Source organism: Crinia signifera, chromosome 4 (assembly GCF_055691185.1).
Source record: "Crinia signifera chromosome 4, ASM5569118v1, whole genome shotgun sequence".
NCBI lineage: Eukaryota > Metazoa > Chordata > Amphibia > Anura > Myobatrachidae > Crinia > Crinia signifera.
The window spans coordinates 153,510,846-153,525,069 of NC_139220.1; the positions used below are offsets into that span (position 1 = coordinate 153,510,846).

The 14,224-nt window shown below is 41.0% G+C and overlaps 1 protein-coding gene across 1 annotated transcript in view; it reads left to right on the forward strand.

Moving 5' to 3' along the window:
- CFTR (CF transmembrane conductance regulator) overlaps window positions 1-14,224 on the forward strand; it is a 176,300-nt gene that overhangs the window by 126,095 nt on the left and 35,981 nt on the right. The window contains exons 12-19 of the mRNA XM_083182806.1: window positions 3,503-3,597; window positions 4,748-4,834; window positions 5,944-6,676; window positions 7,847-7,975; window positions 9,868-9,905; window positions 11,555-11,805; window positions 12,863-12,942; window positions 13,622-13,772. Coding sequence (XP_083038932.1) covers window positions 3,503-3,597; window positions 4,748-4,834; window positions 5,944-6,676; window positions 7,847-7,975; window positions 9,868-9,905; window positions 11,555-11,805; window positions 12,863-12,942; window positions 13,622-13,772 — 1,564 coding nt within the window. The remainder of the gene's footprint in view (window positions 1-3,502; window positions 3,598-4,747; window positions 4,835-5,943; window positions 6,677-7,846; window positions 7,976-9,867; window positions 9,906-11,554; window positions 11,806-12,862; window positions 12,943-13,621; window positions 13,773-14,224) is intronic.

The window sequence follows — 14,224 nt, forward strand, 5'->3', positions numbered from 1 at the left end:
CAGTTTAAAATATACATTGATACATTAATTCTACTAAAACAAAAAAAAGGAACACATATATATATACATAAAAGTATCATCGCAAATAGCGTTAAAAGACATGAAGGCATTTCACGTAACCATATCTCCAAATTCATGGAGCCTCTTGACAAATCTTGTCATAGATCAATGTTCTAGCACAAATACATCAGTAGCCGCTAGTTTAGAACTGACCAGAAAAATTATTAAAAAACATTAAAAACATTACAGATATTCAAAGAAGGACAAGTGAAAAAATCTCACACTTATGAGACTAATATTAAAAAACTAATTCATCATAATAGAATAAAATATAACTTATACAGTATAATATCATACATTTAGAAGCAAACCAGGGTCAATGGCTGGAATCAATGATAAAATCAATGATATCATCCCAGAAATGAGGTAATATCTATACCCTCATTTAACCCTTCAGGGTATAATGTATTTAAATTATATATCCAATAGGATTCCCTTTTGCGGAGTAATTTCTCAAGATTTCCCCCCCTAACATCTACTTTGACTTGTTCAATGCCCATAAAGCGCATTCCATCTGGATTGCTATTTTGACAGGTAAGAAAATGTCGCGGGACACTATGATTGCTGACTTTATTTTTTATATTGCGATAGTGTTCGAGGATACGAATCTTCAACATCCTCTTAGTTTGTCCCACGTACCTCTTACCACACGGGCAGAGCAACAGGTAAACTACGTGAGTAGTAGTACAATTAATCAACCCCTTTAATTCACATTCTTTGCCGTTTCTGTCTGTGACTGTTTTTTTACCCTTTAACCCATGCGGGCACATCTTACATCTAGTGCAGCAATAGAACCCTTTCAAAGGGGGCATGTTCGGGAAGAGACTTATTGTTCTTTGTTCTACTTTTTCTTCTAACGGTAATAAGCTAGGAGCTAGCCTGTTCTTAAGAGTGTTAGCTCTTTTAAAGATGACCTCCGGACGTTCCCCTATAACTCCTTGCAAAAGGGGATCCATTTTGAGGACTGTCCAGTGTTTATTTAAAATTTTCTTAATGGTAGTGCTTTGTGCATTATATTGAGTTAAAAACGGACAGAAGACAGCTCTTTTCCTCTTATTTTCTTGTTTTTTATAGACAATGAGTTCTTTTCTTTCTAGTTTTCTACACTTTTCTTTGGCAGAGAGTATAAGGTTCAGTGGGTAACCCTTCTCCAAAAACCGGCCTATATAAATTTCAGCTTGCTCATCAAATACTTCTAAACTACTACAATTGCGCCTCAGACGTAGTAGTTGCGAGTATGGTAAGTTCAATTTCCAATTCTCCGCATGGCAACTGGTAAAATCTAAATAGTTGTTACTGTCAACCTCTTTAAAGAAGGTGCAAGTTTTAACTGATTCTAAATAGTCCTCTGTCACCAGAGTCAGATCCAGATATTCAATGGTGTTTTTATTGAACTTAAAAGTAAAACTTAGATTGTACTCGTTTTCATGTATATATTTCACAAACTCCGAGAACTGCAATTCCGTACCAGACCACACTATGATGACGTCATCAATATAACGTTTGAACATATACAGAAATTGTAAAAAGGTTTTTTTTTCCTCATTATAAATATATTCCTGTTCCCATTCACCCAGATAGATATAGATTGGCGAATCCCGGGGCACAAATAGTGCCCATCGCCGTCCCACAGCACTGTATATAATAGTGCCCCAGGAAGGTGAAATAATTATACTCAAGCACAAACTTTAAACAGTCCACAATAAAGTCAGCTTTCTCTCTAGGAATAGTAGCATCACGATATAAGACTGCCAGTATGCACTTTAACCCCTTCTCGTGTGGTATAGACGTATATAGAGAGTTTATATCTACAGTAGCCCAGCTATTTATATATATATACGTGTGGTATAGACATATATAGAGAGTTTATATCTACAGTAGCCCAGCTATTTATATATATATTGCTAAAAATAAATAAAGGGAACACTTAAACAACACAATGTAACTCCAAGTCAATCACACTTCTGTGAAATCAAACTGTCCACTTAGGCAGCAACACTGATTGACATCAATTTCACATGGTGTTGTGCAAATGGAATAGACAGCAGGTGGAAATTATAGGCAATTAGCAAGACATCCCCAATAAAGGAGTTGTTCTGCAGGTGGTGACCACAGACCACTTCTCCGCTCCTATGCTTTTTGGCTGATGTTTTGGTCACTTTTGAAATCTGGCGGTGTTTTCACTCTAGTAGTAGCATGAGACAGCATCTACAACCCACACAAGTGGCTCAGGTAGTGCAGCTCATCTAGGATGGCACAGCAATGCGAGCTGTGGCAAGAAGGTTTGCTGTGTCTGTCAGCGTAGTGTCCAGAGCATGGAGGCGCTACCAGGAGACAGGCCAGTACATCAGGAGATGTGGAGGAGGCCGTAGGAGGGCAACAACGAGCAGCAGGACTGCTACCTCTGCCTTTGAGCAAGGAGGAACAGGAGGAGGACTGCCAGAACCCTGCAAAATGGCCTACAGCAGGCCACAAATGTACATGTGTCTACTCAGACGGTCAGAAACAGGCTCCATGTGGGCCTGACTTACACAGGTGGGGGTTGTACTTACAGCCCAACACCATGCAGGACGTTTGGCATTTGCCAGAGAACACCAAGATTGGCAAATTCGCCACTGGCACCCTGTGCTCTTCACATATGAAAGCAGGTTCACACTGAGCACATGTGACAGACTTGGCAGAGTCTGGAGACACCAAGGAGAATGTTCTGCTGCCTGCAACATCCAACAGCATGACTGGTTTGGCAGTGGGTCAGTAATGGTGTGCGGTGGCATTTCTTTCTTGCAAGACAATGCTAGACCTCATGTGGCTGGGGTGTGTCAGCACTTCCTGCAAGATGAAGGCATGATGCTATGGTATGGCCTGCCCATTCTCCAGACCTGAATCCAATTGAGCACGTCTCGCTCCATCCACCACAGACTGTCCAGAAGTTGGCGGATGCTTTAGTCCAGGTCTGAGAGGAGATCCCTCAAGAGACTATACGCCCCCTTGTTAGGAGCAGGCACAGGCGTTGTAGGGAGTTCATATAGGCATGTGGAGGCCACACACTACTGAGCCTCATTTTGACTTGATTTAATGTACTGTGTTTTTCCACTTTAATTTTGAGTGTGACTCCAAATCTAGACCTCCATGGGTTAATACATGATCCCATTGATATTTTTGTGTGATTTTGTTGTCAGCACATTCAACTATGTAAAGAACAAAGTATTTAATAGGAATATTTAATTCATTCAGTGTTATTTTACTGTTCCCTTTATATATATTTGACATGCTGTATACGCTTTATATTACAGCCTTAGTAAACCACAAAATTAAATATACAGTTATCAACATATATATAAAACAAGATAAGCCTTTTAAGTGACCGATAAAATGAACTAAGATGTATAATACAGCTGGACTGTAGCTTTTGCTTACATATATAATTGTTGTTTTTGCATAGGACATCGCAAAGTTTACAGAAAAAGATAATACTGTTCTGGGGGAAGGAGGCATTACACTGAGCGGAGGCCAGCGGGCGAGGATCTCCCTAGCAAGGTAATGCTGTGATTGCTCATTCTAGACCTTCCAGCAGCATATCTTATAATAGCATTAGGTTGCTGTATTCTTTGAATAAATGTCAAACTGCAAATCCATTTCAATAATAATTCTGCTTCCTATGGTGTTGCTAATCCTCCTGTGAATGCAATTTATAATAGCATCTGGCACACAGCTAAAAGGTCACCTTGATTTTCTGGTAGCTACCTATACAGTAGGATAAATTGATTGTGATGGGGAATACACAGCTAAAAACATATCCATTTGCTTTATGTTTCTATCATTAGAGATGCTGGAAACAATCAGTTCATTCATACAATATTAAATACTTTAGCTCCATTTACTTTCTGAGTGGTAAGAGATTAAGAACATAATAGTGTTAATAGAATACAGTGGTGGCTTAATTAGATAGGTAAATAACAATTAAGAGATATAATATGCAAAGTAAAAGATCACCAACTAAAGACAGCTAAGGTTTTAGGTGACATAAGGAACTTCCGGAGATATTCTTCTTGGCACAAGAGCTGAGAACCAACTTTACATGAATATTGTGGGTTAGCCTGGCATGGACCCGGTAATGCTGCAGTGTTCCAGGCATTAAACAGAACGCTGGTATATTCCTAAAGATAATGGACTCCAAAGACAGAATGTTCACTTAGGGTCAGATTCAGGATTGCTCAATGGTCAGAGTTTAGGCATGAGCAGCGAATGGCTTTGATGAGTTACACATTCACCTGGCTGTTCGGTTTGGGGAGGGAGGGCTGGGGGCAGGCAGGGGCTTCTGTAGGTGATCTCCCAGCATATTATGGGTGTTCCCGGGCAGCATTTATTGGCTCGTTAGGCAGCTAATGTAAGCTTTCTAGTGAGCCAACCTGAATCAGACCCTTAGACTGAAGCTTAGACCATTTTAACAAAGGAAATAGATAGGAAATAGGGCATACACATTGAACATGGTGTTAGATCAAGAATATGACTACACTCAGTTGCAGAGATAAAATGACTCCGTGAAGGTTACAGGCAACAGGTCATACTTTCATTAGAAATTGAGATGTATTTTCTTATGACACATATCATTTCCATATCATGCATTTGGGTTGAGAATTAAACAACTAACCAGAACGATAACTGTATTATGTGTTTGTTTGCTTAGAGCGGTGTATAAGGATGCTGACCTCTACCTACTGGACTCTCCATTTAGTTACCTTGATTTGTTTACAGAGAAGGAAATATTTGAAAAGTAAGTATGCATCCAAATCATTTATTGATGACACGCTCCGTGTTCTGTAAACAGCATTAGATTGGTGAACCAACAGCCAAGAGCAAACCAAACTTCCTATTATCCCAGCCTAACTTTGGATTCGATATCGATCCCTTAACAAGCCATGACATGGTAGTGGTGGAAGTGGAACAGATACTGGGACTTGCTGATTTGTTGAATTGGATGAGAGCACTGATTGAATGCAATGCAAAAATGAATCTATATCTTCTAGAAAAAATGGCAGATGCATTCCTGTAAACTGTATAACAGGTCCTTCTGTTGCCATGCTCCAAGTTAGAGAAACCTTGATTCCAGTGCTACTGATATGAGTAACCCATAGCCAGGAGGCATAAGTTCATCCCAATCACCCATAGACAAGTTGGATTTGGTGCCCCTCTTCCCATTCTTAAAATAAAAAAAAAGTGGGGGTGGGGAGGGAAACAAATATTGTGTGTGTGTGTGTGTGTGTGTGTGTGTCAAAGCCTATAGAGAATTGGCAGGGCTCCATATACACTGAGTAAAAAAGGCCAGTGGGTCATGGTTAGGCTCATGAGCATTCAGATTCAGTGTTCCGCAATGAGTCCCATCTCACAGTCTAGCAGCAGTGGCAGGTGCACAGTCACTTGCTGCAGCACAGGTTGATTGCTACCAGGCAACAGCTGTCCCCTATTGCAAGTGTTAGTAGGGCTCCTGGGAAAGAGCAGAGCTCCATTGGAAAAGCAACGGTCACAATTGGATCCCACTGTGAACTACTCATTCATAGCCATGCACAGGGGTGGGGGAATGCGGACGCAGCAGCAGCAGCAGGGTGGAATTTACCTGATCGCTGGGGTCCGAAATCTTGCAGCCTAGCGATCAGGTCTGAATTGGGCCCATTCATCTACTCTGGGTGAACTGAAAATTGAGGGAAGTATCTTCGTCATACTCTTTTCCATTCTTGTTAAACTGTCTTCTGTTTCTATACTTGTATCTGTCTTTTCTATCACATGATTAGAAATGTATGCATACTTTTAAAATATACATATCTGCCTGCTTTGTACACATTCTAAACATAGCTTATTCCTCTTCACCTGTTTATTTTTATTTAGCTGCATTTGTAAGTTAATGGCCAACAAGACCAGAATTCTAGTTACCTCAAAGCTGGAACAGCTTAAAAAAGCTGACAAAATACTATTATTGCACGAAGGCAGTTGTTATTTCTATGGAACGTTTGCAGAACTTCAAGCACAACGTCCCGACTTCAGCTCACAGCTGATGGGATTTGATTCATTCGATCACTTCAGTGCAGAGAGAAGAAACTCAATATTAACAGAGACCTTAAGGCGATTCTCCATTGACAGTGACCCTGTGGCTGGCAGAAATGAAGTCAGAAATAAGTCATTCAAGCAAGCTGCAGATTTTATTGATAAGAGAAAGAACTCCATTATTAATGCTCGGAAATCGAGTAGAAAATTTTCTATCATGCAGAAAGCTCAGCCTCAAATGGGTGGAATTGAAGAAGAATCTCCCACCGAACCAGGAGAAAGAAAACTGTCTTTAGTTCCAGATTCAGAACAAGGTGAAGCTATCCTCCCAAGGAGTAATATTCTCAACACTGGACTAACTTTTCAAGGTCGACGAAGGCAATCGGTATTGAACCTAATGACGGGTACATCTGTTTCCCAAAGTCAGAGTGCTTTCAGAAGGGGAAGTGCAGCCGTTAGAAAAATTTCAATCGCTCCACAATCCAAATTATCGCCAGAGTTAGATATTTACAGCAGACGTTCCTCACAAGACAGTGTCATGGAAATAAGTGAAGAAATTAACGAAGAAGACTTGAAGGTAGGAGTCTTGCTAGTTCCATAATTTGTGTCACTTTGGTGTTTTAACAGTTTGGCTCTCTTCAACCAAAATGTATATTCTACAGCATGTGGGCCCTAAATTATTGACCAATTGAAAATATATTGGTGAGAAATGGAAACTTGACTGTTTTATGACCATCAGCCTTAACCAATGTCACTGACAGGATGAATTTATGTTGTTTACACCAAACTCTGACCTTTACCATCTGCAGGTTGCAGCAGAAATTGAGGTTTGTCAAAACATGCTAGGTGACAGATCAGGGATGGGGAACCTTTGGCCCTCCAGCTGTTTTTAAACTACACACCATGCCCTGCAACAGTTTTAGCATGGCTAAATAGCAAAACTGTAGGAGGGCATTCTGGGATGTATAGTTCAACAACAGCTGGAGGGCCAAAGGTTCCCCATCCCTGACATAGCTGCCTAGTCAGTCTATAAATTGGTCTGCCACTATGCTGGGGTTGTTCCTTTTTTCTACCATGTTGGGGTTACTTGAAGAGATCCTAACCTAAACAAAATTTCCATATGATCATCAAATATTTGATGAACTAGTCACTGAGCAAAGGAAGCTGTATTGTGAAATCAGCATTTATTGAACTCATCGCTCCAAACATTAATTAGAATACTAATTTAATTGCATATATCCTTTTCTCTGTGGTTTACCATAATGATTATTTTTTCTAGGAAGGTTGTTTAGTAATTTGTTGCTATTATCAGTAGGTCAGCTCTATTTAGACTTTCTTTTGAAAACACTTTTCAGATTGTTATTTGTATTGCCTCATTTTACGTGTAACTACGGTGCAACAATATTGCATTGCTTTACACCCACTTATTTATCATGTACTGTAACTTGACTCATCAGGCTTTTGATCATCAATGCTTCCTCTTTTAGGCTAGTTTAGCATGAAAATCTAAATTCTTCTGAAAGGAAACAACAAGATATTTCAGCTATTTTGAGGACTTGTTAATCTCATGTTATTTGTAGATTTACATTCTGATGAAATTTAGCTTCATTCCATTTGACCAAATGACTGCTGTGATTGGGGCCAAGAAAGCGTTTTTGTATTTACCTCATACATACTACTACTACTACTATGTATTATGTGACATGCATATAAACAGTAGCTAACTAAGCTACACTTGTCTTTGCAGGAATGTTTCTTGGATGATACAGACAGTGCAACACCGACTACAACTTGGAACACTTATTTTAGATATGTTACCGCTCACAAGAGTTTAATCTTTATCCTTTTACTTGTCCTAGTAATTTTCCTAGCAGAGGTATGTACACTAAAGATGTAACATATACGTTGTAAACATTAAATGGCTTGGTGTATTAGTATACAGTCTCCTAAGGTTATCTATAATAATGAATACGGCACTCAGATTTATTTTTAAAAATGAAGAACTTTCTTTATTCCTTCCCACGTTTTGGGCATCAGCTCTTGAGGTAATATACTGTATCACAGTATAAAATGTATAATCCCATAGCAACAATGAAGATTTTTTTTGCTATTGCCTAAAAGTGAATGGTGGTGAGAACAAATTGAAACAATATGGATCTTTGTGGCCCTAGAACAAGCATTTCCCAAAATTGGTGAATAGTTATCATGTATATGCAGATATCTGGCCAGCAAATGGGCACTGATGTGTAATCATCCGATAGAGACATTGGTACTTGTGTATTATCAGGGCGCCTGATTTTTTCATCCCACCCTGATGGGTGATTACTATGTTAAATGGCCCCCCATTGTTAACGTCACCCCACTATCAATGCCAACCCGAAGCGTGGCGAGCGCAGCGAGCCCGCGAGGGGCGGCGGTACGCGTCCTCCGACCTTTTCATACCCCCACTATACATGTCGGCATGGAGTTGACTTTATATAGTGTGGCAAGCGCAGCGAGCCACCGAGCCCGAAGCGTGGCGAGCGAAGCAAGCCCGCAAGGGAACGCGGAATACATGTGAAGTAATACGCGTCCCCCAGCGGGGCTTGCTGCGCTCGCCACGCTTCGGGCTCGGTGGCTCGCTGCGCTCACCACACTATATAAAATCAACTCCATGCCGACGTGGATAGTGGGGGTATAAAAAGCCACGCTTCAGGTTGGTGTTGATACTGGGGTGGCGTTAACAATGGGGAAGGGGGGCATTTCACATAGTAATCACCCATCAGGGTGGGTGTACAATTAAAAATCGGGTCTGGGGGGCATTTAACATTGTAATCAGGCATCAGGGTGCCTGTACAATGTAATATTGGGTATAATCACGTCGCATCGCATGCCACTAGTTAAGGCATGCGATGCGACGCGATATTAAAATTGTATACTCCTCCGGGAAAGGCTCAAAATCGGGTAGCATCGCATCGCATGCCTTAACTAGTGGCATGCGATGCGATATATCAGGCTCCCAGATAATACACAAGTACCGGGCCCCTAATAGCGCCCATCTAGGATATAATATAATCTGTCTTTAAACAAATCAGAATACACAATTAATTAGCACCTGCGAAACAATGTCCTTATAGTGCGGGGCCCAAAATTGTACTCCATATGCTAAATGTGGCCTAAGAAATGCTTTGCAGAGTGGCATAATTACATTTGAGTCCCTAGTCTCCATACCCCTTCTTATACAGGCTAGTATCCTGTTGGCCTTATTTGTTGCTACATGAGACTGAGCACTACACCCCAGTTCGTTATCAAGTTGGCCATGAGGGGATTGTATGCACTTTACTCCACCACCACCCAGTGTTCTTGTGGCTACCTGACAGCATGGATTTTTTTTTTACGCAATTTACCCAAGACTTTATTTGTTTTGAGCTCCTGGCTTTGAGCATTGTCACAAAGCTTATGGGACCCAGAAGTGCAGTATGCATGACATCATGACCTTGTAACAATTTAGTAAGTCAAGTTCTTGCCATTGGTGCCCGAAATAATACAAATTGATTTTAAACAATTGTTCTGCTCAGAAATGTGCAGAAAAAAAGGTTTATGCTGTTCATTTGGGTTACTCAGTGATGTTTGTCCATTTCATATGGTGGAATTCTCATAAACACAAATGGAACTGTGTATTTGTATAGACCTCTTATTGTGCTATAATCATTGATGGTAACTGAAAAATAAATGTACAGTACATTCTACACATCTGAATACTAACAAATGTATTGTCTTGGCTTTTAGGTAGCTGCTTCGTTAGCTGGTCTGTTACTTATTAATGAGTAAGTATATTCTGCTGTTAATAAAGACATATCTAACCATCCTTTGTATTGAGTTATGGACAGTGTGGTGATTAGAGGGACTCTATGCTCATTGGGGCAGATGTATTAAGCCTTAACAAGAGATAAATGCAAGTGTAATAAGGATAGATAATCGTCCAGCCAATCACCTCCTTACTGACTTTTTTCAAACACAGGCTGTAACATGGCAGTTAGCAGGTGATTGGCTGGACAATTATCTCTCCTTATCACCCTTGGATTTATCTCTTGTTAACGCTTAATACCTCTGCCCCACTGTTTCTAAGAAATATTTCATTATATTTTATTAGCACATGAAAAAAAAAAGATCTAGACTAGATTGCTTAGAAATTAAGAATGGACCGCTCTGTGTGTATGGCCCCGGCCCCACATGTCATGATCTCCAGACTAGATTTATATCATGCAGTATAAATCTAGTCATCGCCAGTGTTCTCTTTCCAAAGAACACAGGCCGTGAGAGATCGCTCAGCACACATCGCTGGTGCGTCACTGTGTGCTGAGCAATCTGTGCTTTACTGCACTGCTAAGCACAGCTGCTCAGTCGCCCTGTGTGTATGGGGCTTAAGCCTCTTCTAGTGCAAAATGATATGAATAAGCTTTTGCAAATGTATCAAACCTTATAGCAGCAGTGGGCATGTGCCATCATCACATTGATCATATATGGTCCTCACTGCCCCTCTGACTGTGTGTTTAGTGTGTACCCTCCACTATCTCTCCATTCCCATATCCTTGCCACTAGATCAGCCAAGATCTACTAGTGCAGTATTGCACACTGATATCTCAAAGTATCATAACTACTAAGCTAAGTGCAATGCCAGTGCTTCTGGGGCTTCCACAGTAGCAAGGTGCCCTGTGCTGGTAAGCAGGTTCCTCCTGAATGGTGCTAACTTTCCAGATGGCAAATACACACAAGAAAGCAAAGGCTTTGTTTTCACTGCACAGTGCCATCTTCTCTGAGATGTCACTGGGAAGGTGGCAGCATGGAGAAGAAGGGACCTGCTTGCTGGCACAAGTAATGTATACTCTGGGTGCAGGGTGCATTATGGGTCCCCCGCACACCATGCACCCATTTTAAATGCACTGAGGAGGTGACACTTGAACCGGACCATACTTTGATGCACATCATACTACAGATGGAGCCTTCTTCAGCTAGCCTTCTCTGGATGGCCATGGCTCACCAAGGCATATTGTTCTCAGCTGCAATACAATACATAGAACAATACAGTAGGGGATAAGCATAGGATTACGTCCAACAGCTCTGGCTCACTTAATCCTATTAAAGGGCTAGATGAGGATGGCTCTATCTGTGTGTAAATTTTACACTTCCATCCAACAGTTGCATCATTATTTGGAAGTGGATATGGGTCTGAAGGTAACTGTGTAAGACCCAGCATCGATCATACTAGTGTATGCTTGGTTTTGGAGCACAGTTTCTGAACCTTTGGTGCTCAAGGCGCACTAACAGTCCAGGTTTTTGTAACATCCAGGCTTGAGCTCAGATGGATGAATAAATGGACATATGTTCCGCAATGTATCAGCCCCTATATTATCATCTACATATTGTATTAATAAATGTGTGTATCTGAATTAATTTCTCTTTTTCTTCTATTTAGACATAATCCTGAAAATAATAGGACAACTAATGGGAATGGGTCCTCAAAATCAGCAGTAATTGTGACCACGACTAGTTCTTACTATGTATTTTACATTTATGTTGGCGTGGCTGACTCCCTGCTGGCAATGGGGATCTTCCGTGGTTTACCTCTTGTGCATGGTCTTATATCTGTTTCGAAGACATTACACCAGAAAATGCTGCATGCAGTCCTCCATGCTCCGATGTCCACTTTTAATTCTATGAGAACCGGTATGTTTATAGGCTGCCGGAGTACGGGGATAAGAATCCTATATGCAGAACATTGCTTATGACTCTTTGGTTCTTTCTTTTTCTTTTCCTCTCTTGGGAAACAATCTGTTCTATGGCCTATGGAAACTGTGCTTTATCCTTTATTTCTTATTGGAAAGCCTTGTAATCATTCAGGTATTTATTACTTCCTATATTCTGCACTATTCATTAGATTCATTTTTTTTGTTTTGTTTTCCCCCACTTGTTACCTGCACAGACAGTGATGTATTGTGCTCCTGATACGTGTATTGCTCCAGTCTGTGAAAAAGCAGATATTCTAAATGTAGGGCTGTATTATACTCATTAATATCGGGTTGCTACCTGATCCTCTCCTTCAAGGAGAAAATACTCGGTACTTATATGTTAGTTGGGCGCCCACTAAGCTATTTGCTTAGTTTTCCGCGTCCCCTCGGGGGGCTCGCTACGCTCGCCACACTTCGGGTTCGACATGGATAGTGGGGATATGAGTGTACTAATTATAGTGGGCGCCCAACTAACATATAAGTACCAAATGCTCTGTTCCTGGACTTCCCTGGTAATGTATGATTGCCATCACCTGTGGTGAGCTATGTTATTGATAAGAAAGGTGTTTCACCACAGGGGATGGCAATCATACATTACCAGGGAATTAGAGGGCCAGGTAGGCAACTATGATTAATATATATTGCATATTACATATAAGCAAAACTTTTCACAATAGTGATCTAGGTGATAAGGCGATGAGTAACACATTTTCTCCTAGATAGCATAAATCTATTGGGTATTTTTGTGTTTGTGGTATGTGTGATGCAAGGAGAGGAAATACTCAATGACATTACCTAATGACATCAGTGGAAGTAGAACACCAATGAAGTGGTTGTACCTCCTATTTGCCTCTATATTGTATATTAGAAATTGCTATTTTTTTGTGTAGTTGCCTTCACTAAAGACATTGGTGACCTACTGCTCCATGTCTTATTAGGATTGTTAGACAAAATGAAGCCGGGTCTTTAATAAGGATGTCTTTGGTAAATTACAGGACGGATCCTTAACAGATTTTCAAAGGACACAGCTATATTAGATGATCTGCTTCCTCTGACAATATTTGACTTTATTCAGGTGAGTGAATGTGCAATAGCCAAACCTTTATTCCCTTGCCGCAAAGTCCCTCATTCTGGTTAATAATGCCGTTTTGCGAACCATGTAAAGCCGCCCATAGGAACACCCGCCCCCCCCGCTAGTCGGCATAAACATCCATTCGCAGCCTCGCATGGGTGCCCAAAATCATTCAGTGGTCGCCAACCATAATATAATTTCTTTAGCGCTTGCAAATCTAAATCACTCTCTGGTGACTCAGATTAGCGGCACCCTGCTCCGAGAACAGGACGGGCAGCTGACAGGTGGCCACCCCTGTTCGGCAGTGGACGCCCAGCATTTTCCTTGGTGCACCCAGAGTTTTCGTGGGTACGCCCAAGAAACACAGGGCCCTCGCATGCGAACGCCCCCTGCCCACTTCCTGCACCCCCCCACTGCAAGCGGCCCGGAGACTATGAAAGTCTTTGAGGGTGCCCGCAGCGAAGAGCCGCACATGTGCATTAGTGATATGCGCAGGACATCAGCATCAGTCCCTGTTGTGAATTCTCAATGGGGTGAACCGACCAGAATGAGGGTCTAAATTTGGACTATGTGCGGCCATATATCAGGCTCTGTGACAACATCACAAACACGGATCTGTAATATTGTATTCAATTTCCGTATAATGTTTTCTCGTGTAACATCTTATCATTTCTCTTTCCAGTTGATCCTCATTGTGATTGGGTCAATAACAGTGGTTTCCATATTGGAGCCTTACATATTCTTGGCCACAGTGCCTGTAATCATTGCTTTTATCTTACTGAGGTCCTACTTTCTGCACACTTCCCAGCAACTAAAACAGTTAGAATCCGAAGGTAAGGACAACATACAGTAGACACATTATCTGAAAAACAAATATAACTTTCCCACTGTCATAATATTATCTAATGCTCTTCCAGCACTCATTTGTTCTTCCATATATCTAATACACATATTGATTTAGTGTGATGGCATGGAATGCAGGGAGGAGGATGGTTTAATGCTGATGTCAATAGATGAAGATTGACAGCACAATTGTTCATGAAGTCCACACCCAAAATTCTTCTATGTTCACAGACTTTTTTAAGTCTCAGGTGTGAAATGTGCCAGCTGTGACTGGGCAGGTGGCTATGAGGCCACAGCACTTTCCCTATAGAATGAAGCTGGGTACTTACCTACAGATGTATCTGTCCAATCTCTCTGATGGGAACAAAAATCTCGTAACATACCGTATGTGAGCAAATGACAATCAAATATTATTCCCAAATATTGGAAAACAGACAAAAAT